The sequence below is a fragment of the Anoplolepis gracilipes genome, chromosome 1 (genome assembly GCF_047496725.1).
Source record: "Anoplolepis gracilipes chromosome 1, ASM4749672v1, whole genome shotgun sequence".
Lineage (NCBI taxonomy): Eukaryota > Metazoa > Arthropoda > Insecta > Hymenoptera > Formicidae > Anoplolepis > Anoplolepis gracilipes.
In genome coordinates this window covers 15,294,232-15,318,374 of record NC_132970.1, presented here as the reverse complement: position 1 = coordinate 15,318,374, position 24,143 = coordinate 15,294,232, and the positions used below count along the sequence as shown (strand labels likewise).

The window sequence follows — 24,143 nt, the reverse complement described above, 5'->3', positions numbered from 1 at the left end:
TGAACAAGCTGACTTTTCCGATCCTGACTTTGAACACCGATTTTATGGTTGACTTGGGAAATGTGCGGCCCAGCGTATGCACTTCCAACAAATTCCATAGGAATCTGAAAATTTTCGGAGGAAGTGAAAGTGAAAGACTGTCCGAGACGATCCGTCGTTGACAGATCTGTCAACGTGGATGACACCTTCGGCGAACGAATCGGCCAGGTGGCTGCTGTCGAAGCGAAGAGACGACTCTGTCTCTCTATCTGCTTTCTTTTCCCTTTCTTTCCTTTACTATTGCCGGCATCTGTCGGATAATACCCCGGATTATAGTAGGATAGGACCCATCGGGCTCGGACGCGGGATGAAACATTCCTGCGTCGAACTTCAACCATAAACAGATCGATCATCTTTCAAACGGTTTGACGACAATCTAGAATCGAGATGATATCGGATAAGATTCATGCGTGTGAATCTTCGCGAATCTCAAAAAAAAAAAAAAAAAAAAAAAAAAAGTACAAATGTATGATGCTGATGAGAAAAATCACAAATATTCAAAACTGACAAAAAAAACTTTGTTGAATTTAATATTCTCTTATATGTATATTCCTCTTATTTTTACACGTCATACTCATTTGGAAAATACATTTTTACACTAATCACATATAGCAGGAAATATATAAAATGTTAAATCGTTTCGTAAATAGATTAATATTTGTATAAAATTATTTTTCTTGTGTCTTCTGTATAAAATTAATATTATGATAAAATATAAGCAAACTTTTGCTCTTCGTTAAAATCGGCAGATATTGAAAAAAATACTCGTCACGTTGATTGGCTTCGATAAAAAGTTCCACGGCAAAAGCGTGGGACGACTACTTCGTAACATTGAGATCGCAGCAAACATTTTTGCTTTGAAAGGTCAGTTTGAACTGATGGAGCACCGACCTATTCGCTTTACGATCGCCTCGCTCGAGAATTCGAAAACGGGTGCGAAAACGATATAACACACACCTACCCCCCCCCCCTCCATACACACACACACACACATACATACATACACACACATAGATATACCAATTGTACACATTGCGAAAGTAGTATATACGACTCACCTCCCACGCGTAACGGGGGTTGAAAGGTTCGCCTGCCCATTTGCCGAGGTAAGGGCCGAATCTCGCGCCGCGAGGGATGTCTTTGCGTGCGCGAACGTACGGGCCACCGGGTGCCAAACCGCCGACCTCGACCTCCGGAACAGGTGACACCCACTCACGACTCGACTGATCCTTGGACTCTTGTTTTATCTCCTGCTTTATGTCCTCTACGCAGACAAACGTTAGAACGTGTTTATTGATATATTCTGATAAAAAAAACACAGAATTTTGAAAAAACTGTATGTAGTTGATGCAAGTATTATAAATCTAAAGAAGGGAAACTTGATTATATTGATACTTGGATGCGCACAAATTTAACAAATTTTCAATATCTTTTTTTTACGTGTATGTAACTGACAATAAAGTAAACGTCATAAAAATACCATTTCTCTCTCTACTTTGGAAAAAATCTAGAAGATCTGAAATTCTCAGAAATTTCCTCTTTACCTTGAAAAATCAGAGAATCGTGCAATTTTATTAAAACTTCTCGTGAAATTTTATTGAGATTTTGAGATTTTTTAGAAAACTTTCTTTAAATAATTTTGCTTCTATATTGCAAGTAGTTCACCGATTTGTCTGATTAGCAATCAGTGATACGGCAACATATTCGCGTGTAATTTTTTTCCTTTAGCTTTTAAATAATGATATCGCTCTTGTCCAAATTGACCGATTAATAAATTGATATTTAAGTTAGAAAAAGTGTCACGGTATTCTATTTAACAGTTTATTTAATAGTTAAATATTTATTTTAAAATCTACATGAGAATTTTATGTGAATAATATGTTTAAAATATATTATAAATAATATATAATATAATAAATATATAATATCTAGTTCATATATTTTGAATGTTTTAGCAAGATATTAAATATACAGCATATAATATTCATTGAAATTCTTGTTGATTAAAAAATGAAAAAGTTGTGCAAAATACAGAAATGCATTATTATTTTATGAAAGCCATTCGGTTCTTTTTGTTACTTTTTTAAATCTAATATTCATCAAACTCAGGTGACTTTTTAATTTTTAATTTTGAACGTTTGAATAGAAAGTTTTAAAAACGCACATAATAAAAACAACTTATTTTCAAAAATATTATCTAAAAATTATGTAATTTTACTTGAAAGTTTAAGCAAAATATCTAAAAAGATTAGGTAATTCTGAAGAATTTTTTTTCACACAAAATTCGACTAAACACTCTTTTATACGAACTGTTCGGAGAATTGCAAGACTCACGATACTCGTTGCTGTAATCCCGCAGTCTCGAGTATTCCTTCCGCGCGTTCTTCTCGTTGTAATCCCAGGATTTTCTCTCCTCCTCCCTAGAAGACTGCAACGATTGATGCTCCTTCTCGTAATTGCGTTGTCGGTCCATCCCCGGCGAGTAGCCGCGCTGTTGATAGGCGGTCCTCGATTGCTGGTTGTAATCTTGAGATACCTCGTGCGCGACGCCAGCCTGAAGGGGTCGCGGATCTCTATAAACGGGATTGTTGTTGCTGCTCGTGCGAGTCGATCCGTTCTCTTCCATTTCTGTGTTCTCGTTGCCGCCACCCCCGCCTGTCGCGCCCGTCAACTCGCCTTCGTCGCTGCTTCCTGGAAAGAAGAAAATATTCTTCAGATTCTCAAATGTAATTGACAAATCTTGAACGAATTTTCGAAAGGACAAAGGAATTAATTTTTAAATTTAATTTATTTGTAATAATACAGTGTATATTTCTGTAAGTTCACAAAAATATTAAATTTACTTTTACTCTTTATTTTTCCGATATTTTTCAGTTCTGCATTCAGTCTCTAAAAGTAAAAAGAGTAAAATTAGATAATAATATAATATAATAATTTCTATTAATAATGACATTAGTTAAGCAGAAATGAAATGAATATATATTTTTTTTTAATAAACCAATTTAGCGTTTAATCTGCAACTATAACTTGTACTTATTTCGTGAAAATTCTCACGTATCGATTATTTGAAAGATGCGAATTGGCATCTTAAACGTTTATTGCATATATTCAATAACACTCCGTTATACGCCACTTGCGAAAATTCTATTTCTACCGGAAGGATATACACGTTGATGAGAGACGATTTTCTGGAACGTGACGTATTGATCGGTCATTTCTAAGAAAGCGGCAGCTCGTTGTGTTCCCGCGATAAAGTCGCGGTTCGTGATATTAAACCCAAGTACGAGCGTTTTGTTGCGGGAAAGGTCGTGGCTTCGTGTAAACTTTGCGTCTCAATGAAGGTCGGAAAATCATGAATGGTTTCACACGAGAGCGGTGCAATAAATTTATTCCGCGATCCTCTTTCTTTCTCTCTCTGGCTTTTTCTCTTTCTTTGTAACTTGACAAAATCCTAGACACACAAGGACAAGTGTCAATTGGCATACCCTATCTGCGGTACGTTTCTTGGACACAGCTGCCGCACGCATGCAGTGACACCTAAGCCGAGGATGTTTGCTGTGATAAGGATTTTATTGTCCTCTTGTCGGCTATTCTTGATGCGTCGTGACGTCATCCAGCACGAAACAGTACCCATCGTATGTGTATTGTCAAAACTTTGCTATTATTGTTAAATTCTAGGTAAGGATATACGAATGTAATAAAAGAGATGAGTTATTTAAAAAATTATATCTATTATATTTTAAATTCAATCGTGTACAGATTTACGCACAAACATTTCTATGAAAAATACTAAATGTATTTTTTTTTTTTTTTTTTTTTCAAATCAATCATCTATTGTCTATTTTATCGCGGTAATTATTTTATATATCACGCTTCGAAGCAATAAAAAACATCGCATGAATCTGGTTTTGTTTGTATAACTCGCTCTAGCCGGCACTTTTTAATAGCCTGTCTTATCTCCGAATCGAAAGATATCCGTGTGGTGTATCGGCTATCTAAAAACAAACTGTGAACTGTATGCGCGTCCTCGAGTCTCAGCAGAACGCCCGCAAAGATTGAGAGTCCTCTGCAAATAGCAAGAGTTCCGTGTGAATCGGCGACTAAGCAAATGATCGTTTTAGCGACGACCTGGCAGGTGTATCAAAGTAGATAAATCGTCGAGGAGAGAAAGAGATGAAGAAAAGGGAAAAGGAAGCACTATACATATATATATATGTATATATAATTTTACAATGAAAATTTTCTCACGATTAATTACGATTTATATAGGGCTGTAATTAAATTAGTTTACTCATATCTCGCTGTCAGATATTTATTGAAACGAAAAAAAGAAAAGACAAAAGAGATATTTCTTCGACACGGCTCAACTATGTATGGTTCGTATATGGCAATAAAACGTTAAAAATATCAATTTTACGATGCCGGCTTCAATTCCATTCTAATCGAGAGAGTAAACAAAGACTTACGGATCCCCGTCGACTTACGTCGACGCGGGTGAGTCGTAAAAGAAAACGGTGATCCTGCAAGGCGTGCTAGTCGACACGAAGCTCAAAGAGACAGGATGTCTACGAGTGGCGATATCGATGCGTCACGACTAATAGGAGGAAATAAATCGCTGATTGTCGTCTAATACCTATATTAGAGCTTATGCTCGGAGTCTTAAAATACAAATTATTCCATATCAAACTATTTATGCGAATAATAACATCACAATTGTATAAACAAGAGTAATATAAAAATAAAAATAACAAATAGAGCAATATTAACAAAATTCTAAATATTTATCACAATTGCTAAGAACATTTTTTTTATATAAAAATTTCTGCAGATTAATGATATCTTATAATATTACAATTAAATTGTTCTTAAAGAAAGATTTATACATTATATATATACATTGAAAGAAAGGAGAAATAAAAGCTCATGATAATAATAAATAAATCTCGAAACAGTTGCGTACACGCGTACAATTGCATACAACACTGTCATCCCAAATTTAGGTCTAAATCCGACCAGAACAAACACGATTCAGCGGACATTCGCTCGCGGACGGCGATGATCGTAAAGAAGAGACCTGATCACGCGAGGGTACGTCGGATACGCACTCCAGATCCTCTCGCGTCGTAGAGTCGATATGATACAACAACAATATTTGGGAAACCCTCGAAAGCCCAGGGGTCTTTGACTTCTGTGGGATACACAAGTGCCGGGAGTATTTTCTCCCTTGACAGAAAAGTACGAGTATACTTGTTGAGCCATGCGTTACATTATCCGCGATGATAGCGGCTCAAGAGGCTCTAAGGATGATTAGAGCAAAGTGTCGCTCTGGTACAACGCTTAGTGTACCCGACGCAAATTAATCGTGGGAAGAATTTCTCTCTCTTTTTTTTTTTTTTTTCTATATTGATCGCGCGAGAAATTTCTCCGCGTTCGATTATCCGTAATAGATTTAATCCTGAGAGGAAACAATAAGACGTCAATCTCTGTTCAAAATTTATAAAGTTTTCAATTCGTCTCTTGTATTATCGAGAAATAATTTTCTCTTACATTATCAAGAGAGAAGAGAATTTTATTATCAAATCTACAATAGAATCTCACGGATTCTGTACGCCATTTTCTATATGTAAATGTTACAATAAATGACAATTACAATATTTTATTAGCGGTGTAGATAGCCGGCTGATGAGAATTATTTCATCAATTGCGCCGTGCTATTTAAAATAATAATACGTGTTTATATATCCATGTGGAGGTTGAAGTAGTTAGCGAGTTATAAAGCAAATGACTCTTTTGCATCGCACGGGCCTATTGTGTGATCGATGATTGATGCGCGTGTGCGATTCAATTCGTCCATCGATTGCCTCTAGTGTAGCTAGAGTTGCACGCGCCGAATGCATAGACAGTTGACGTTTTGCGATCGAACGGCTTAACAAATCGATAGAGCAAATGATGGATTAATCTGCCATTAAATAGACAAACGTGCGCGTCAAAATATTATTAAGTGAATTTCGTTTAAGACTAATAAATGGGAAAATGAAAGATAAAATGAAGCTTATACACAAATTATTCTCTTCGCCCTCTTTTCTGAAATATAACTAAATTTTTCGAATTTTTCTCTTACTTTTGATCTCAATTTTCAATTTATCATAATCTGCTATACATGATACTTTAAGCAGACTGATTACTCTCCTTTAAAATTATTTAATCTACAATTTTGCCAAAAACTCCTCAACAAGGAAAACTATTCGTTTACTGCCTATTTGAGTGCAAAGTAGAAACTCAAATTTTGTATAAATTTTTATTTTCAAAATGCAAACTCTAAAATTCATAATTTATTTTCTCGAATAGAGACATTGAATAATATTAGAGCAATTATTATTTTCTTCCGTATCTTGTCATAATTAATTCTTTATTCAATGATAATATTATTAACAAGAGAGGATTAAATCATCGAAATAAAAATACTCGTAAAAAGTTCAGAGTAATACATCTCGAACATTCGCAAAGCAGGACTATTGTCCAGAAGAAGCGAGCACGCGCATATAAATTTCCGGAAAAGATAATAATTAAGCAAATTGGCGACTACAGAGATGTCGGAAGGAGTGATTGCACCGCACGGTGTTACGCTCGTGCAGACCGCGTTGCTTTGACCGCACAGGACATCCTGGCGATACGAGGATCCTTTGGAGAACGCGCGACATGTTTAATTTGCTGCGTCGCGAAAGCTCCGTTGCGGATAACGCGATTAAAGACGCAATCTCGCTGACAATATCGAATCTGCCTATCAGCCCGGAGAGGGCGCAAATAGAAGCGATAGAGGTTAATTAGAAAAGCGACGGGATTCTGCGGCCAGGAGCAGTATCGTGAAACGTCGATAACATTATCAGCGTGTCACGGAATTGGTCGAGGTCCGAGGCAGGCCAAATTGGACGAGAAGATCGAATCTCCGGAGTCCGACTTCCGGACAGACTGCGGTCAAGCTTCCTCGCTGATGTTTGCACGAGAGGATATTTCACTTCAAACGCGACACTTGTAGAAGTGCCAACTTGCCAAGCTCGTGATGACAGAGACTAACAATATGTTTTAAAAGTTGACGACATTTCAATGCAATCGATCTCGATTAAAGCTGATTTTAATAAAGCAAAACGTCATCTTATTTACATAGCAGATAAGGTTATAATAATCAAAAACAGATGATCAATCGCTATATATAAATTATTTTATTTACTTAAACTGTCGATGAAATTAGGCTAAAATGACTGAGCAAATTTAATTTCACAATGCATATCTTAATTTGATAAGAATTCGAATCAAGATCGTTTGATTGTCATACCGGATATCAAGAATTTCGTCTTATCAGCTCGCTCATTTCGCACCGACATAAATAACCAACTCGATTATCACACTCTTGGACGATTCGTCAACGATTATACCCGTCGCTCACCCGATCGTTCTTCGACTTACCGTTGTTCATCTTGCAATCCACGACGGATCGAGACAGATCGAGACCGTTCATCGGTGATTCGCTTGGGAATCCTGGATCCTCCAAATGACTCTGGACTCGGAGACTTCGGAGGATTCGAATCACTCCCGACACATCGGCATCACAAGAAGTTGCTCTCACACGAGAGATCACGTCAACATCACGAAAATGACGAACGACGAGGTCGGTGGAAATCCGGGCCGAATGTCTTCATGATCGAGCGATCGATCGGTCGGGTCGGCTGAGAACGCGGTCGCGACTCCGACTGGGACCCGAGTACCCCGTCTACCTCCGGGGGGGGGGGGTAGATGCGATCGCGCACCGGGGGGGTAGCGCCTGAGCCTTTCCAGCAAGCGGAAACAGTAATAGGTAGGTAGATAGGTAGGTAGGTAGGTTGGTAGGTAGGAAGAGACCGACACACAACGGAAAGAGCGCTGCTCCGTGTCAGCTGGCCCTTGGCGGACTAGACGATCCAAAATCTGTTGAGAAGAGGATGGCACAACGAGGGTTCTCTCGGGATCCCAGGGACGATACACGGGGTGTGGCGGGTCACCTCCAACGGGAACTCTGGTTGGTTCACGGGCGGAGCCACCCCTATCGCATCGAGGTCCCCACCAAGGCGACTACAGCATCCCTCGGGAGAGCGAGCGAGAGGGACCCGGCGCTTCGGCGATGGAGCGTAATGCGACTGTCTGAGAGAATATGAGGAGGGGATAACAGGGGAGGGGGTAGCGTAACGTGATGCTGATAACGAAGGAGATTTCGCGGTAGCTGAATGTCAAAGTCGAGCACGGGATTCTTTTCTCGAAGATACGAGAGCTCTGAATATAAAAATCGATTTTTATACGAAACCAATGAGACGCAACAATTTTATCGGAGTAATGTAAATGAATAATATTATAATAATATAATAAATAAAAACAATATAATATAATAATGTAATACAACAAATAATTATTTATTCACAACGCCAATGAATGTATTTATATAACATATATATTATATTTTTTTCCCTTTTTATTACATGTAACCTTAGATTTTGTATAAATAACATTACATAAAAATAAATATCTACATAAAATTAAAATAATGCAAAAAAATAAAATTATTATATATTAAATTTTTTAAATATAAAATGAGAATTATAAGCAAATATCTTTATGTATAAATGATAATTTTTTTATATTCCTCTTATACTTGTAAAAACTTTTAAACTAGAATAGTACCAGCATGATACCAATCAGCCAAGAAAACCGTCCGAAATCTGAATAACACGAAACGTACCATTGACGCGTGTATTATATTTCCTTACATTCACGTTTTATATTTTTCCTCGTAAGTGAATTCAAGAACGATCGCAAGGCAGAGCAAAACCTCCAACCGCATTAGTAGCCAGCGATAGGATGTCAACGGACTGAAATATTTTTTATCGCAAAAAGTCTACGTCGAAAGGCGATTCGACGAGAGGACGTAGGGAAGGAAGGACCCCACGCGGAGATGAGGTCAATGGGACAGCCATCGGAGTCCTCATTGGACAAGGGTGACCACTTTTTCACTGCAAAAAATGACTGTCACAAACTTCCAAGTCAGTTCTCGGTTTTTTTTTTCATTTTCAACTGTACTCGACAATTCGACGTGATTCGACCATCGAATCGACTTCAAAGTCAATCGGAGGAATAGAATATCGACAACCGTCAATGTCGTATTGTCTAACGGAAAAAAATATTTTTCCATGAATACGTAGCATTCATCTTAATCGAAAAAGATTTTCTCTTAAAATCTCAAACGCTTGGGAAACGGTCGAAACGAGCTCCATCAATGACTCTCGAATATGCATATACTATTTCTTCTTCAACGCGTTCTACAAAAATATCTTATTGTTAGAACTGTTGTTATTTTTTTATCCCATCAGAGTATCCCAAATATTATCAAAAGTCAAAGATTAGCAAACGCAAGCTCAACGCGAAGATAGAGAGCTATTTTTATTAAAAGAATTTATTTGAATTAATTTATTGGATAATTTTTTCTGCGTACATTCAATTTTCATCTGTCTTGTTTTTTTTTCATTTTTGTCTCTTTAAAAAAAAAATAAGAAAATAATCGAGAGTTATTTTCCCACTGTTTCTCTGTCGGTTTATTTTCCAGAGCAATGAGGGGGGATACGATGATTTAAATCTCGCGCTCATAAAATCAGAACGACCGCGGATAAAGCCACGCGGGAATATATGACGGAGCCGAGAAAAAGACGCCGAAACAAATCTTCATTTCGGGTAGCCGGTGCGCGCGGAAAAAGGCGGCAGTAACGACGATATGACTGTGTTTCGCAGCCGGGAAGACATGTGTCGCGTGCAGTTATATCATTCTTTATGGCCGGCAAGACCGGTACCCTTCTGTTCATTCGGCGTCGACCTCGTCCTACGCGCAATATTTGGAAGAGCTTGATTTACACAGGCATAAAAATGTCTCCACATCGCGGATGTTGATATCACCTTGGCGGTAAGAAACCGTGTATCCTTTGTCAAAACTGAAATAAAATATCTTTTTGTGAATTCTTATAATTTTACTCATCATAGACTTTTTTTTAATTTAAAAGAAATAACTGTGAAAAATCTTTAAATTGTAATATAAAAAAAAATGTAGAATTTATGTGCTTAAAAACGCATATTATGCAGAGAAGTAATAAAGTTTGCCAGAATTAAAGTTGAACAATTTAATTATGTGCGATCACACACATACATACAGACACGATATATAATAAATTAGATAATGGAATAAATGTAATTAAATACTAAAACTTGACAATTAAATATGTGTATGTAACGCTTGTTTGTAATACATTATTTCCATGTTTTACTATTTAGAAATTTTGCAAATATTTATAATTAAAACATTTATGTGTTATTACGCAAAATTAAATGTTATTACACACTAGCTTTAGTGATAATTAGATATTTATCGTTACTTGTATATGTAACGAATATCTGCAAAATGTAATATCGCTTAATTTCGCGATTATTTTATGAAAAGTATGAAAGAGCAATTTTTTTTATTTTCTCGCATGCCATCGAGATATAATTTTTGTTTTTTCGAATTTTCATCGTCTATTATTTTCTACTAATTAAATTTTTTTCCAATTACTTTTGAATTCACACTCATTGTGGCTTTGTAAAACATGACAGAGAAGTTAACCAAGGATCCAGGATCCAATCGATTCTCACGCGTATGACGACGTCAACAACGACGTCGCCAACGACGAAGACCAACGAACATACGAAGGGGCAATAAATAACAGGAATATCAAAGGGTTATCAGATCTAAGCAGACCTCCTACGTCTGGCGCAACTTCTGACACGTGGAGTGACGATGCTGTAATGTCGGCAGCAAAGTGTGCGCGTAGTAGGGTGAGTTTGTTGGAGCGAAGGGGAAGGGGAGGGATGAGGAGGTAGGTAGGTAGGTAGGCGCGAAGCTATTAAACTGACAGAAACACTTGCCACCCCCTCGTCGCTACCCCCGATCTACTACAAACACCCCCCGCCTTCACCCGCCACTCACGAGTCCCCGACCATGCCATCCCTTACTCGGGGAGCCCTCCTACGTCCTTTGCTCTGCAACACCGGAGTTATTAATATTTTTTGCAACCCCCGAAAAATTGTCTCTCCCGTGCCGCAGCCGAGCTTCCATGCCGGAGAAGCAATTTTGCGGGCGTGTCGCCGACTGTCAAAGGATGAAGCGACAGATAGAATTCTCCTCTCCCGCCCCCCTCCTATCCCGCGATCGCCAAACGACATATGCACGGATTGTGTATTTTAACGAAAAACAATTGAAAAATATAAAAATTCTTTTATTTCTTCTTAATTGCTAATGTTACATGAATCTCTCAAAAATTAAATCGATGGAATATTTGTAAAATTTACCAATATTAATAACCATAATTTTTTTATCATATGTTCTGATACTAAAATTAAGAATTTATTGGAAAATAAAGTTGATCAGTTCAACTTTTAAGAGACTCATATATGTATATGTATACGTATCACAATATTACTTACGATTATCAAAATTAATAATGATGTTACATGATGTGATTGATTTCCAATCGATTAACTATTTTTTGAGAGTTGATGTTTGAATCTGTTTATTTCAACACACGATAATCGCCATTTACCACAGATTTTTATAAATTATTTTCTCCTCATTTTTGTTTACTTAGATTGCTTTAGAGAAAAATACATACAAACTGGAAGGAAAATTTCAATATTCGTTAGATTTTTTTTTCACTGTACTCAAAGTGTACAATATCTCATTATGCGATCCCCCGGAGTTCGATTGGAAATCTGTCGACGCCGAGAAAGAGAGCAGACTGCTCGGCGACGTCTCCGTCGACCGTTAACGGTCGTGCGAGAAGAAGAAGCGAGCTGACCGAGAAAGAAAAAGAAAAGAGAAAGAAGGAGAGAGCGACTCATTGAGAGGAAGCGGAAGGAGAGAAAGAAGTCAATCCTCGAGGCGACTAAACAATTGTCTCGCGCTCGAGTGGCCTTCTGTAAAAAAAAGTTCGCGTAGTCGACTCCTCGACGTATATAACCCGGAGGCGATTGGCGCGTCTCCCCACAAAGACACCGGGAGAGCCGACGAGAGAATGAGAGGCCCCGTGGCCGGAGCCCGGACGTGCGATCCGCGCTGAAAAGGATCGAGAGCCAAGAGAGAGAAAGAGAGAGAAAGAGAGACGTGCGTGTCCGTGAATGCCATTTGCGCGCTCGCGAACAAGAGCACGAGTACATAAGCATAAGTATATCCCACGAGTGGGCCGAAATAGCGAATGGAGTCTACGGATGTACGGAGTAGACGTCAACGGTCGAGACCCGGGAGTCTATAATTTGTGTTCGAGTCGAGAGAATCATATCGTCTCTTTCTCTCTCTCTCTCTCGCTCGCCCCCTTTTCCTCTTTCTCATCTGGATGTTGTGTACGCACACGACGCACGTCACCTTTCCAAGCGCTGGCTTCTAATGTGTCATTGAGGGCTGGCGTTATGAAGGCATAAGTAGTCGAGAGAGGAAGAAAGAATAGGGGGAGGGAGGGGGGCAGAGGAGGAGGGAGACGAGGAAGAAGCGAGACCGGCAGCACCGCCCTCCCGCCTGGAGGAACTTGAGACGCGATTGTTGTGCGCCGCGTGCACGCAGCGTGCACCGAGAAGCATTGTCCCTCGTTAGAGACCACCGGAAGTCACCGGAAGACGATGAACTAACGGAAGACTCCGTGTGCCCCACGCGGGGCTCCTCTTGCTCGCGAAACGCCCCCCGTCTCGATAGAAAGAGACTCCGCAGCTTGTCGTCGCTCCCTTTCCCTTCCTCTCCCATCGGCCTCCCTTCGAGAGATTCGCTCGACTTAACGATTTTTAGAGTTGAGTTCAGCGTGCTTCGAAGATACGGCGCAATGATTTTTTTATAAGAGAATTCTTTTTTTCTTCAAATAATTAGTAAGACGATTTTCATTCAATTTTACATGTCTATTAATTGGTCTTTATATTTTATTTATTACGACTTTCATCGATCGAATTTAATATATTATTTTATTTAGAATTTGATATCTACGAGATACTCTAATTAAAGAATATTTTCAAAATACTTTTTAAAGTGTACATATATAATTTTATAAATTTTCAAAATAAATTGATAGATCAATGAACCAAATATTGATTAGAATACTAACCGATCATTGAATAATGATTGACGCAATTAAACGTCGGAGAAAAAGACTCATGGAAACTGGGTTACGCGGCCAAGATCGGCAGAAGGAAAGATCCAGATGCGGGCGATAGAATTGCGGCACGCGAGCAACCGGAAGTCGATGAAGTAGGGAAAATCCGGTATAGCGTTGAGCCCTCTTACACCCTCGTGCAACGCCCCTGTTCCATCGTCTCTGTTAACTTTGCAACACCTCTTATGTGTTTTAAAGTTTATTGGCTTCTCTGCTGTTCGAATCTCTCAATTTTGCGGTTCTAAAATTCTAAATTCAGTCGCTAAACATACCTGTTTGGTTTTCCTCGGCAAAATCATATTTATCAAATTTTCATTAAATCCACTAAATAACGAAGATTGATTGTTAAACAACCTTTAATCAATCTACTTTTGATTATCTTTTGAATATTGCTGTAATAAAGGCATCGTGCGTAGTCGTTCGATTCTTAATATTACAATGGAAACATTCCCGTAGTTAATGCGCCTGGAAATTACACAGGGCGCTTAGCATATATCTTTCTATGGCGAACGAAAATTCGCTTATAAATTAATCGTGAGTGGCGCGCATGATTCGTCAGTTCGCCGCCGATTAATTCAGGTGCACCGGGTTTGTGCATCGAGTTTACACCGCGGCGGCGGCGGTGCGTTACACACGTTAGAGCGGTCTGGTGTGTCCAGGTAAGCGTCCACCGAAATGGAGAGAGAGAGAGGGAGGGAGAGAACGAGAGAAGGAAAAAATCGACAGGTAATCAACAGCGATATATATATATATATATATATATATATATATATATATATATATAGATATATATATATGTATATGTATATACCTATATCGCGACCGTAATATCGCCGCGGATGCAACAAAGTGCGAGCTTATTGGAAAGCGCGCAGCTCGCGCGCCGCGGCTGGAAGGCAGGACAGCGTGCAAATATTGATGCATTAACAATGCAGGCTAATTATGTTTTGGTTCGAGCGTGGCTCGCTCGAACCCCCGGCTCACGCGCGATGTTGATGGTATACTCTATGTGTGATGGTGGTGCTCCGGACGGTGGCTGATGGTAGTGGTAGCGACCGAGGACGGGGGATAGTAATGCTACTGGTATACACGGCGGTGACGACGCTAAACTAACGACTGCGTGTGTGTATGTATATGTATATATATATATATATATATGTGTGTGTGTGTGTGTGTGTGTTGTGTGTCTGTATGTGTGTGTGTGTGTCTGTGCTGTATGCGCAGAGTTTGCCGTGCCCACCGGCCAGGCCATTGCGCCATTGTGATCCGGGCTTCGGCACACAGCCCCAGGGTAATTCACAGGCGCAACTCGCCGTTAAATTAATTTTATCTCGTGTCCGTCATTAAATTTCAATCTCTCGGCGACCTTTTCTCTCTCCCTCTGACCGCCGCCCTTTTCCCTCCCCCTCCTTCTCCGCATCAGTTTGTCCACCAGCGGTTCTCACCCGTCCATCCTGTTCTTAGGTCCGAGCGGAAGAAAGAAAAGAGAGAGAGAGAGAGAGAGAGAGAGCTTAAAAAGATGACGCAAATTCGCATAACCCGTTAGCGAAAAAGTTGCCAACGCTTGTTAATCAACCCCCTTGGCTGGAGGGTGGCTCGCCGTAATTAAGGTCGCGGCGGGAGATTTTTTTTTTCTACCGAGTGAGAGACTTCCCTTTCAATTAAAGAACATTACTTCGTTACTTTTTATGATTTTTTTTGGCCAAAGTATCGCGATATTGGTTAAAAGTATGTGTATTCTTCGTCTAACTCTGTTTCACAATTACCGAATGAATAAGTTACATCGCGTCGAAGCTCCCGTCCGTTTTTACTCCCTCAGTATTATAAATAATAAATGAAATAAGAGAGAATTCAGAATCTTGTGTATATAAATTCCAATCGGCTCTGTGGGTGTATCTGAAAATAAAAATCGACTGAAATTTAATTGATTTGTTTCGTTTATCTAAGCGCGGACCGTAACGTTTAAATAAGAAGGTAATCAGTATCGGCGACCGGGAATAAGATATAAGATTTATCTGCGAGAGAGTCGACGCACGCAAGGACGATTAAATTCTAATTAGGCTGTCCTTCGGGCTGTTTAAACGAGGCGCACGCTCTCTCGACGAAATCTCGACCGGATCGACGTTTTCTCGCGCGCGCGGAGGAACAGAATTGAGAGAAGGGTGAGACCCCTACGGATATCGGTCCTTAGCGGGGGCAAACCGCGTAAGGGTAGAACTCGTTCGAGGAAGGAAAGGGAACAGATGTTTTTGAGCGCGAGCAAACGTCATAATCTATGTTCCGCAACATCGTAATTAAAGGAAAATGGAAGTTTTACTCTTCTTCTCTTTCTTTTCGCGCCTTCACCCCACTTTTATCGATTCTTAACGAAACACGCAAACACATTCAATCACTTGATACAGTGAATGAAACTTCTTATTGACAATAGTGTATCGCGATTAAATATAATTTGTGACAATAATATATCGCGATACAAAAATATAAGATATTGAAAATTAAATATAAACTATAGTTAATGTAGATCTATATACAGTTATTTCTTTAAATAATAGAGTAATAAAAAATGTTTCAAATAAAAATTTATTTTGTTTGAAACATTTATATAATGTTTAAAAACATCTATATAATAAAACAAAAATTTAAAAGATTTTTTTAATATTTATAAGTTTTATTTTTTTAATGGAATACTATATTTATTTTAATACAGTTTTGTATGTATTTTATTGCACATTATCGAACATGTCATAAATATACAAAACGTAACTAAAATACTTAAAAAAATAAATAAAGCACACTAAAATAGATATATTATTCCTTAACTTAAAGAATAATTAAAAATCTTTGTTTATATCATTAAATAAATCTTAATCAAAATAACTTTTATTCGAAATTTTTTTTATAACTCTATTATTTAAATTATATACTTAAATCAAACATAACGAAATGTAGGAGATAAACGACAAAAAGTCCTTTCTGAAAGATTATCTTTGAATCACTCAAGTAACTGTGTCAAATAAAAAAAAAATAATCACTTCGACAAGTCCTGTTAGATTATCATTATTCCCCCGTTTAAATCGAAAGTATATTAATTGTAGAAATAGCGCGATGAATGAAATTTCAGCTAACAATTGAGGGAAACAGAGAAAATTTATCCGTCTCAGAATTCATCGACATGTACATTTCTATGTGTGCGCCGCGAAAGGTTTCTCGGCTCTTTTATTTCCACTCCGGGAATACATCACCGGTCGTGAACGCTCGACTCTCAACGCCGAGTAATCCAATCTCGCGGCCTCCGGATATCGGCCGTAGTTAATCCTCCGCGCCGTATATGCGCGACGGTCCTTGGCCGAATAAATCGTCGCGAAAAGAATCGAATCTCCGCGACGGAATCTCACGCCCGGCTCGTAAACAAGGGGCCGACAATAGCGTGCGCGCGCGCTTTGCGCTGACCGTCTCTCCCTTCGGAATTTCTCTCGTTCCGTTTATACCACGCATCCCCCGCGTTTCTGCGATTCCCCAGAAGCAGCGCGAGATAAAGCCAATTCAAAAGTTTAAATCCTCTCCTGGACTCTTGGACTCCTGTGAAATGGAAGGGGAGAGGTGAAGGGAAGAGGGAGAGACGAGCGAGAAGAGTTACGGCGGAAGGGCGGCCTGGTGGCCACTTCTCCTCGTCCGGGTAGATACGATCTGACCGTTTACACCCCCTTCCTTCCCCCTTCCCTTCCTCTCCGGTTTTCACCCCACAACGCCCACGGAATGGAAATGTCGGCGCGCGAGAGGGAGATCCGCGGAGACTCGATCATCGCGCTCGCTCCCCCTCCCCCTACCCCATTCGAACGCAAGGACGATTGTGCGTCCGTCTCTCCGAATCGCGTGGTATCGAGATTGCTATCGATCGACCTTTAACGTCGCGCGACCATTATTTATCTGCAGATGGAACTATCTTGATAGCTTTCGATCAGACGAGAGAGGCATTTGTTGAAACGAGAAAATGTATATATATATATATATATATATATATATTTAAATTTATAATTTTTTGCAAATTATAAAATCTCTAAAATATAGCGGTTTATAAGAAAAGTAAAATAATATAGGTTAATCTTTTGTTTATTAGAGACCGCAAAGAGCTACTAGATAAAGTTGTCCATTTGACACAATTTTCCCACATGTCTGTTTCGTCGATCAACAGATGGATTTGATCGAATCTTCACGTAGCGAGAGATGATCGCTTGCTGACAAACGAATTCGCAATAACGGAGATAAGAGGCCAGATATCTCCTGCAATCGTCGCTCCATCACATGCGAATAGACCGCCTTCATTCACAATGCTTGGAAGAATAGCTCCGTGATTCTATTCAGAGAGGGGAGAGAAAAAGAGAAAGAAAAAAGAAGCTACGCATCCGACTGGTAAGCACCACGGATTCGGAACGAAAAAAAGGGGACGCAAGCGAAAGGAGGGGATAAAGGTACGACAGCCATCTGGGAATCGAATATCTCCGATCTAACGGCACCTTTCCGTCGAAATATCCGCAATTGTGGAAGAGTAATCGATGGACAGTATACTCCGCGAGGATGTTAGGGGAAGAGTTACTCGTCACCCTTTGGGACCTTCGAGGGCGCGATTGAAAGGGCGGAGGTAGAGTAAGACGTTTCTCTCATCCCAGGGACATCGCGCTCGTCAACGTAACCTACAGTTGCATCCTACGATTTTCGGTGCCGGAGCGGCATGAAGAAGGAGGGGATTGAAAGGCGTGAAGTTGAAGAGTCGAGGGTTACAGGCACCCTGCGGTGCGACATCGATGGTACTGTAATTGAAATTTCATAAAGATCCTGCCGGATTGCCACGAGATTTAATCGCATGCCTTAAGAACAATCGCTGTGATGTCGAATTGCTTATCGGGAGGAAGGTGGAAATACGAGAAATGGATTAGAACATTTTTCCTTTCAAATTTTATCAAAAAGAAGATAAATAAAATTATATATATATATATATATATATATATATAAATAAAATAATAAATTAAACTTATTTATATTTATTAAACAAAATTAATTTCTCAATTGTCTGCTCAATCAATAAAGTTACGTAAATATTTTAAATTTTTAGGAAAAAGACAAATTTCAAACAATGTTAAATAAAATTTAAGATTAAACACTGGCACCGCCAGGAATCGTTACATAAGATTTATAATGTATTACGAGTAACAAGTAGAAGACTAATCGAGCAACAGTCTACCACCTGCACGCTTGAAAGAAAAAAAAACACTCGGAATTGTGTGTGAAAAGTCGATGCACCCTTTCCTAAAAAAAAAAAAAAAAAAAAAACAACAAAAAAAGTTGGAATCGTGAAAGAAAACTTGGACGGTTTTCCAAAAGAGAATGTTTCCTCTCATTTTCTACGCTCAAGGGCTCACGTGTCATTTCGACGACATTGTTTGCGGTTAACCCATCGCGCTTCTCGAAAGTCGCAATCGCAGGCAAAGAGAATCAATTCGAGGCGTGAGAAATGGAGAATCGACGTTCCCGAGATCTCTCGCGCAGCCAATAAGCTGAGAATCTATATTTCACTTGAAATTGTCAAGAGGGTGCCCCCGGGACCGACTCTTCCTTTCCCCTTTGCTCTAATTTGATTTCGATAGCCGCGACAGTCGACGCGACTCCTCCGCGACAAAGAAGGAACAACGAAAAGTCGTAAATAACTGAGGAGGATCCGAGAGTGCTGGGGATAAAAAATTAGAGAATCGCGAGGAGGGTGCGATGAGGGAAGATTCAATTTCGTGTCGTGTCATTGTTTGAAAACGAATGGTCATCAAACTCGAATCGCGAAATTTGCGAGGTAAAGCGCGGGCGACCCTTCTCTTCGAAAAATTTGATACACGTATATTTAGTATATATATATTTCTGAATTGAAAAAAAAGTACGCGTGTATTTATTTTACATGTTAAAATAAGAGAAAGAGAGAAAGAGAGAGAGAGAGGAAATATGCAAACATTTCGAAAACGAACAAACGGATATTTATTCCCAATGACGTCCCGAGTGCGTTACTTCAATCGCGCTTCAACGGCTTTTCATCGTTTTTCGAAAATTTCATTACTCGGCGTCACGTCGATCTCTGGGAAAAATATGAAATATCAAAGGATCTCGAAATATCCGTTAAAGCCTGCGGTGCGATTCGACTCGGTGTCCTATCGAAATTCAAGTTCGATCGCGAATTCGAATTCAGCCGCCGGCTGCTGACCGTTGAAACGGGAGCGCGTGCATCAGACATCAAACGGCCCGGCTTGGTCCTTTGATCAAGCTCTGTCATTCCGACGCGACTCCTGTCACGTTACGAGCGAGACTCGCGATCGACGTTAAATGGCAACAGGCGCTAAAAAACTGATTATCGTGCCATCGACAATGAGTGATATCAATTTGCGTTCAGAGTCTAAACACACGCGTGCGTCACACACAGGCGCGCGCGCGCGTACATATATATACATATATGCGTGTGCATATATATTTGCACATTTTTCTTTGAAAAACATTTTCATCCTTTGCAAAATCAATCTCGATGTAACAGACGTAGCCGCCGCGACGCGAGCAATGCGTGGAACGTACTTATTTTCGTTGTTTTCGCGCGCCTCGCAACTGACACGTTTTACCCCGGCCTCGTCGTTTTGTAATGCTCGAAATGAATTTACAGCCACGACAAGAGAGCGGTCGTTAAACATTTGAAGGGGGAAATACGCGAAAATTCGTCTCACAGTCTTTTTCTCTGTGGCGCGGACATCGAGCGCTGACGAACGTTTTGACGAGAAGTTTCGAGCGAGCTCGAAAATTTATTGAAGATAACAGCAGCACGAAGAGAATGTTATACGCTTTTCCTTTCTCCCTCTCTCTCTCTCTCTCTCTCTCTCTCTCTCTCTGTTTCTAATACAATTATTTTTTAAACAAAATAAATGTAACTTTTATTTAGATGACAGATAACGTAGATGATCAATTCATTTTGAACCAAGTTCGCAAGCACACTGTGTGACGTCATGTCATCGACATATATTCGGAGACTTCCGATTAAAGGACCGAAGATGGCAATGACGTCTCGACGTGGAGGATTAATCGTTTTCAGCCATGACTTTGGCGCGATATTATATATATATATATATATATATATATATATATATATATATATATATATATACACACTTGTGTAGGTATGTATGTGAACGTGTACCTGGATATAACGATGCCAATGTCCGATACCCACCGCTCGGCGAAATGGCTTACATAGCGAAGCACTCAGAGAGGGTTTCCCGGTTTTGCTCGCTACCAACGTAAGACAACACGATATAAAGAAGCCTGGATGGCAGCTTCTTGTGCGGCTGTATCGCCATTACAGCAATCTATGGCCGTACATGACCGGTCGTGCTCGTAATGGATGTTTTTCCGCAACAGATTTTCGCCACATCGTGATCGAAAGAGCCGGGGAAAAATAGATTTTATAATCAGGTGTACTTGTAATCAAACACAGTTCTACATGTATGATGGTTTCTCAATTATTATCATTGTTAATTTTATTATATTTTATTTATTTGTTATATATCTTCTTTTAAGAAAGATCTACAGAAACGAATATAAAAAAATCAGAAGGATCTTTTCTATGTTAGATATAAAAATTGATTGGTTTGGCCGTTCAATTCTGTCAAAAAATAATGTTTTAAATTGTGAGAGATATGCTAGAATTAGAAATAAATAGAAAGTATTTTTTAAAAATATGTTTTTACCTGTCTCGCCAATAATATAAAAATTAGACGGAAGTTACAGTATCAGAGAATATTGACAAATATTTAGATAGAATCAAAATGGCGCGCAAAAACTTAAATACTCCGCGCGAATTCGAAAATCGAGCCACACCGTGCTAAAACATCCCCCGACTCTCGTCCTAATGGGGCTCCGTCTCTGAGGGCACTTGAGGGCGTGTAATTGCTAGAATCCACGACCCTGCTACTACACCGCATTTACGTGTTATGCGGGGTGCGTGTTAGGCGTGGATCGACCACCTACTGGGTGTCCCGTATATCTCAAACCGCAGCTCGCCGCGAACTTCATCAAGTCGTGCTTGCGATTGTAAATTACTTGGATATCATGAAATTAACGGCTCTCGATAAAATCAGCGTCGATAAAAATTGAGAATTTCATGTTACTGTACATTCAAATCCTTATTTTTTTTAAAACCTTGTTTTTTTCTTGATCTCTGATTTTTATTATATTTATTAACATCTACTCTTTCGTAAATAAAAATAATATAAAAAATAAAATTTTTATATAATAATAAAACGAGCTGAAAATTTTAGAGTAAATATTTTTTACAAATTTCTTTAAACAAAAATATATGATTGATGTTGTTGTTTTGTTAAAGTATCAATTATAAAAGCGCACGATTGAATAATAACCCGATGAGAAAAAAAAATCGTTGAGAAACAAAATTGTCGACGGATACACAGGAGGCAACAAAGGATCAAAAATCGAGAGTCTAAACGGCGTTATCGACGACCCTACGTTAGGGGAGGGAGATGGCTCTCGTCGCGAAGGGAGGATCGGCGGCGGGGGTTAAACGACGAGCCACTAGAAAACAATCCCCCGGTCGCGCACATTTACGGATGCTCTTTTCTTTCATTCCCGCAGCTCTCCCCGTCTCTCTTTCTCACGCGCGCGTCCGCCTCTTTCGGTCCGACAGATGGTACGGCCACGTTTTTGTTTCAAGGCTCGCGCCAACAATCGTCGCATTACCGAGACAAAACGGCTCGACGATCGGTTCTTTGAAAAAAAAAAAAAAAGAGACGAGAGAAGAAAGAAAAAGAGAGAGAGAGAGAGAGAGAGAGAGAGAGAGAGAGAGAGAGCGGTTGGAAATGGGTACGGAGGGGGTAGGGTTACAAGAACGGGGATCTGTCGTGGTCCAGCAAGTCCTATGATCGACCACAGCATCTCGTATCGGCAACACGTACCACATGTCCAAACAGAAGAAAGAAAGAGAGAGAAATCGCTATCGAGAGAATGATACGATTGGCACAGCACGCGACCTATGAATAATAATTATATTCCTATAGTCGTATTATAAGTACGACTGTGTGTATGTCGGCGATCTTTGTTGCAGGTACATGATCGAATGTATATAAAGTTTGCTCTGAGGGCGGGTGTAATCGTTGTGAATTGTTGTGAAACGAGGCATCTGCTGCCACTTACAATTAGTGACCCGTAAACGATATCAACGATTCAATGTACATCGATCCTTCATCTAGGATATAACAAAAAAAATATATATTCAAAGAGTTTTATTAAAATGTAAAGAGAAAGAATGCAAAATTACGTAGGTAGTAAAAATGCTATATTGAAAAACGAGAAGTATGATAATAATAATTTTCCTTTCCTCTGGATACTCGTCTACGACATATGATGGAGTCGCGAGCGAAAATGAAAAAGAATGCAGCATTAAAATCTGCATCTGACAAGAATTGCGTCATTATGCCAATTATACATTCCTGCAGACAAACGTTCCGCTAATTAACACGTCGCGCGTCGACGGGCGAAGATAAGCTGAAAAGTGCATTAACGATGCACGTGACGCGGAGGCTGGAACGTCACGCGGTGACAGCCGGGGATTTCTACCTTCTTTGTCGCGCTTCGAACACCGACAGTGGTGAATTTCGTGCGACACGCTCGCGCGCGTGCGTGAACGTGCGTACGAATGCGTGTGCGCGAATCGGAGGCACAGGTCAGAAGCACAGAATCTCCCCTCTAATGGATTTCACTCATTTTTCTCTCCCTTCCCCCCTCCCTCGCTTCCTGACGTCAATCCCTAAAGCATCTCGGGGATCTTTAAGGGCAGCTTCGCGCGCGTGCGAGAACTCTCGTTTATTCACTCCTTCTCTTCAACATAAAAAAAAATGCGAAGAGCACATCGTTCGATCCTTATTTGCTCGCGTCGATTAATTCTTTTCATCGGAAATGATGATTTCATCCATAATCTTCTCTTTCTTTTTTTAGCAACTTTAAAGTAAAGAATTTTTATTAAAGAAATAGAAATAAATCTATATGTATATTTAGATGTTGCTTATAGACATATATATAAATTGTACAAGAAACAAAAAATAGTATATATATATATATATATATATATATATATACTTATAAAAAATTACACATCTAATTTTGTAATTTATGAAATAATATATCACACACGTATAAATTAAATTTATTAAATTTTAGTTTCAATAATTCAATAACGGTTAATACTTAATAAACAACTTAAATATTTATCTAACATATTATTTATACATAAGGTACATAATTTGTTAAATAAATGAGATAAAAAAGCTTAAGTTGGAGAAATAAAATTTTACAATATAATTTATAAGTTCTGTCTATGATCGTATAGAGAAAAAATTACCCAATATGAAAATTTTAAGAATACAAAAACAACTCTTTATTTTGTTCTGAGAAAAAAATATTGAAAATTAAATTATCTAATATCGTAACTTACATAAAAAATAAATGTATACATGATCATAAAAAAATACAGAATTTTTATACAACTAAATATTTTCAGAGAAAAATTTTTTGTTCAGAGAGAGAGAGAGAGAGAGAATTAATCTCTTATTATTAGTATTAATTTCTTAACTAAATTCTTAACTCTTTCTAATTATAGGATTACTATTTACAATTACATGACGTGATAATTTGAATGGCACATGATAATTTTAATTATCTTTTGTGAAACCATATAACATCGAGAACTCTTAATCTGTGCATTCGCCGAATTTCATGGCCCATCTTTAATTATACAGAAAAGAGCGCCCCTCTCGGTTAATAGATTTGCTCTCCCAC

General features: G+C 39.0%; 1 protein-coding gene across 4 annotated transcripts in view; it reads right to left on the bottom strand.

Annotated features, from left to right (window-relative positions):
• The window catches only part of LOC140669589 (transcription factor hamlet), a 90,163-nt gene that overhangs the window by 32,733 nt on the left and 33,287 nt on the right, over positions 1 to 24,143 (bottom strand). For 2 of the 4 annotated variants that reach the window (XM_072899603.1, XM_072899608.1), the window contains 2 exons: positions 2,374 to 2,730; positions 1,098 to 1,303 (listed from right to left, as the gene is read on the bottom strand). In XM_072899603.1, the coding sequence (XP_072755704.1) occupies positions 1,098 to 1,303; positions 2,374 to 2,730 (563 nt within the window). Of the gene's footprint in view, positions 1 to 1,097; positions 1,304 to 2,373; positions 2,731 to 7,503; positions 8,143 to 24,143 lie in introns of those variants that run through there. The other 2 variants (XM_072899587.1, XM_072899595.1) reach the window with 2 other exon arrangements.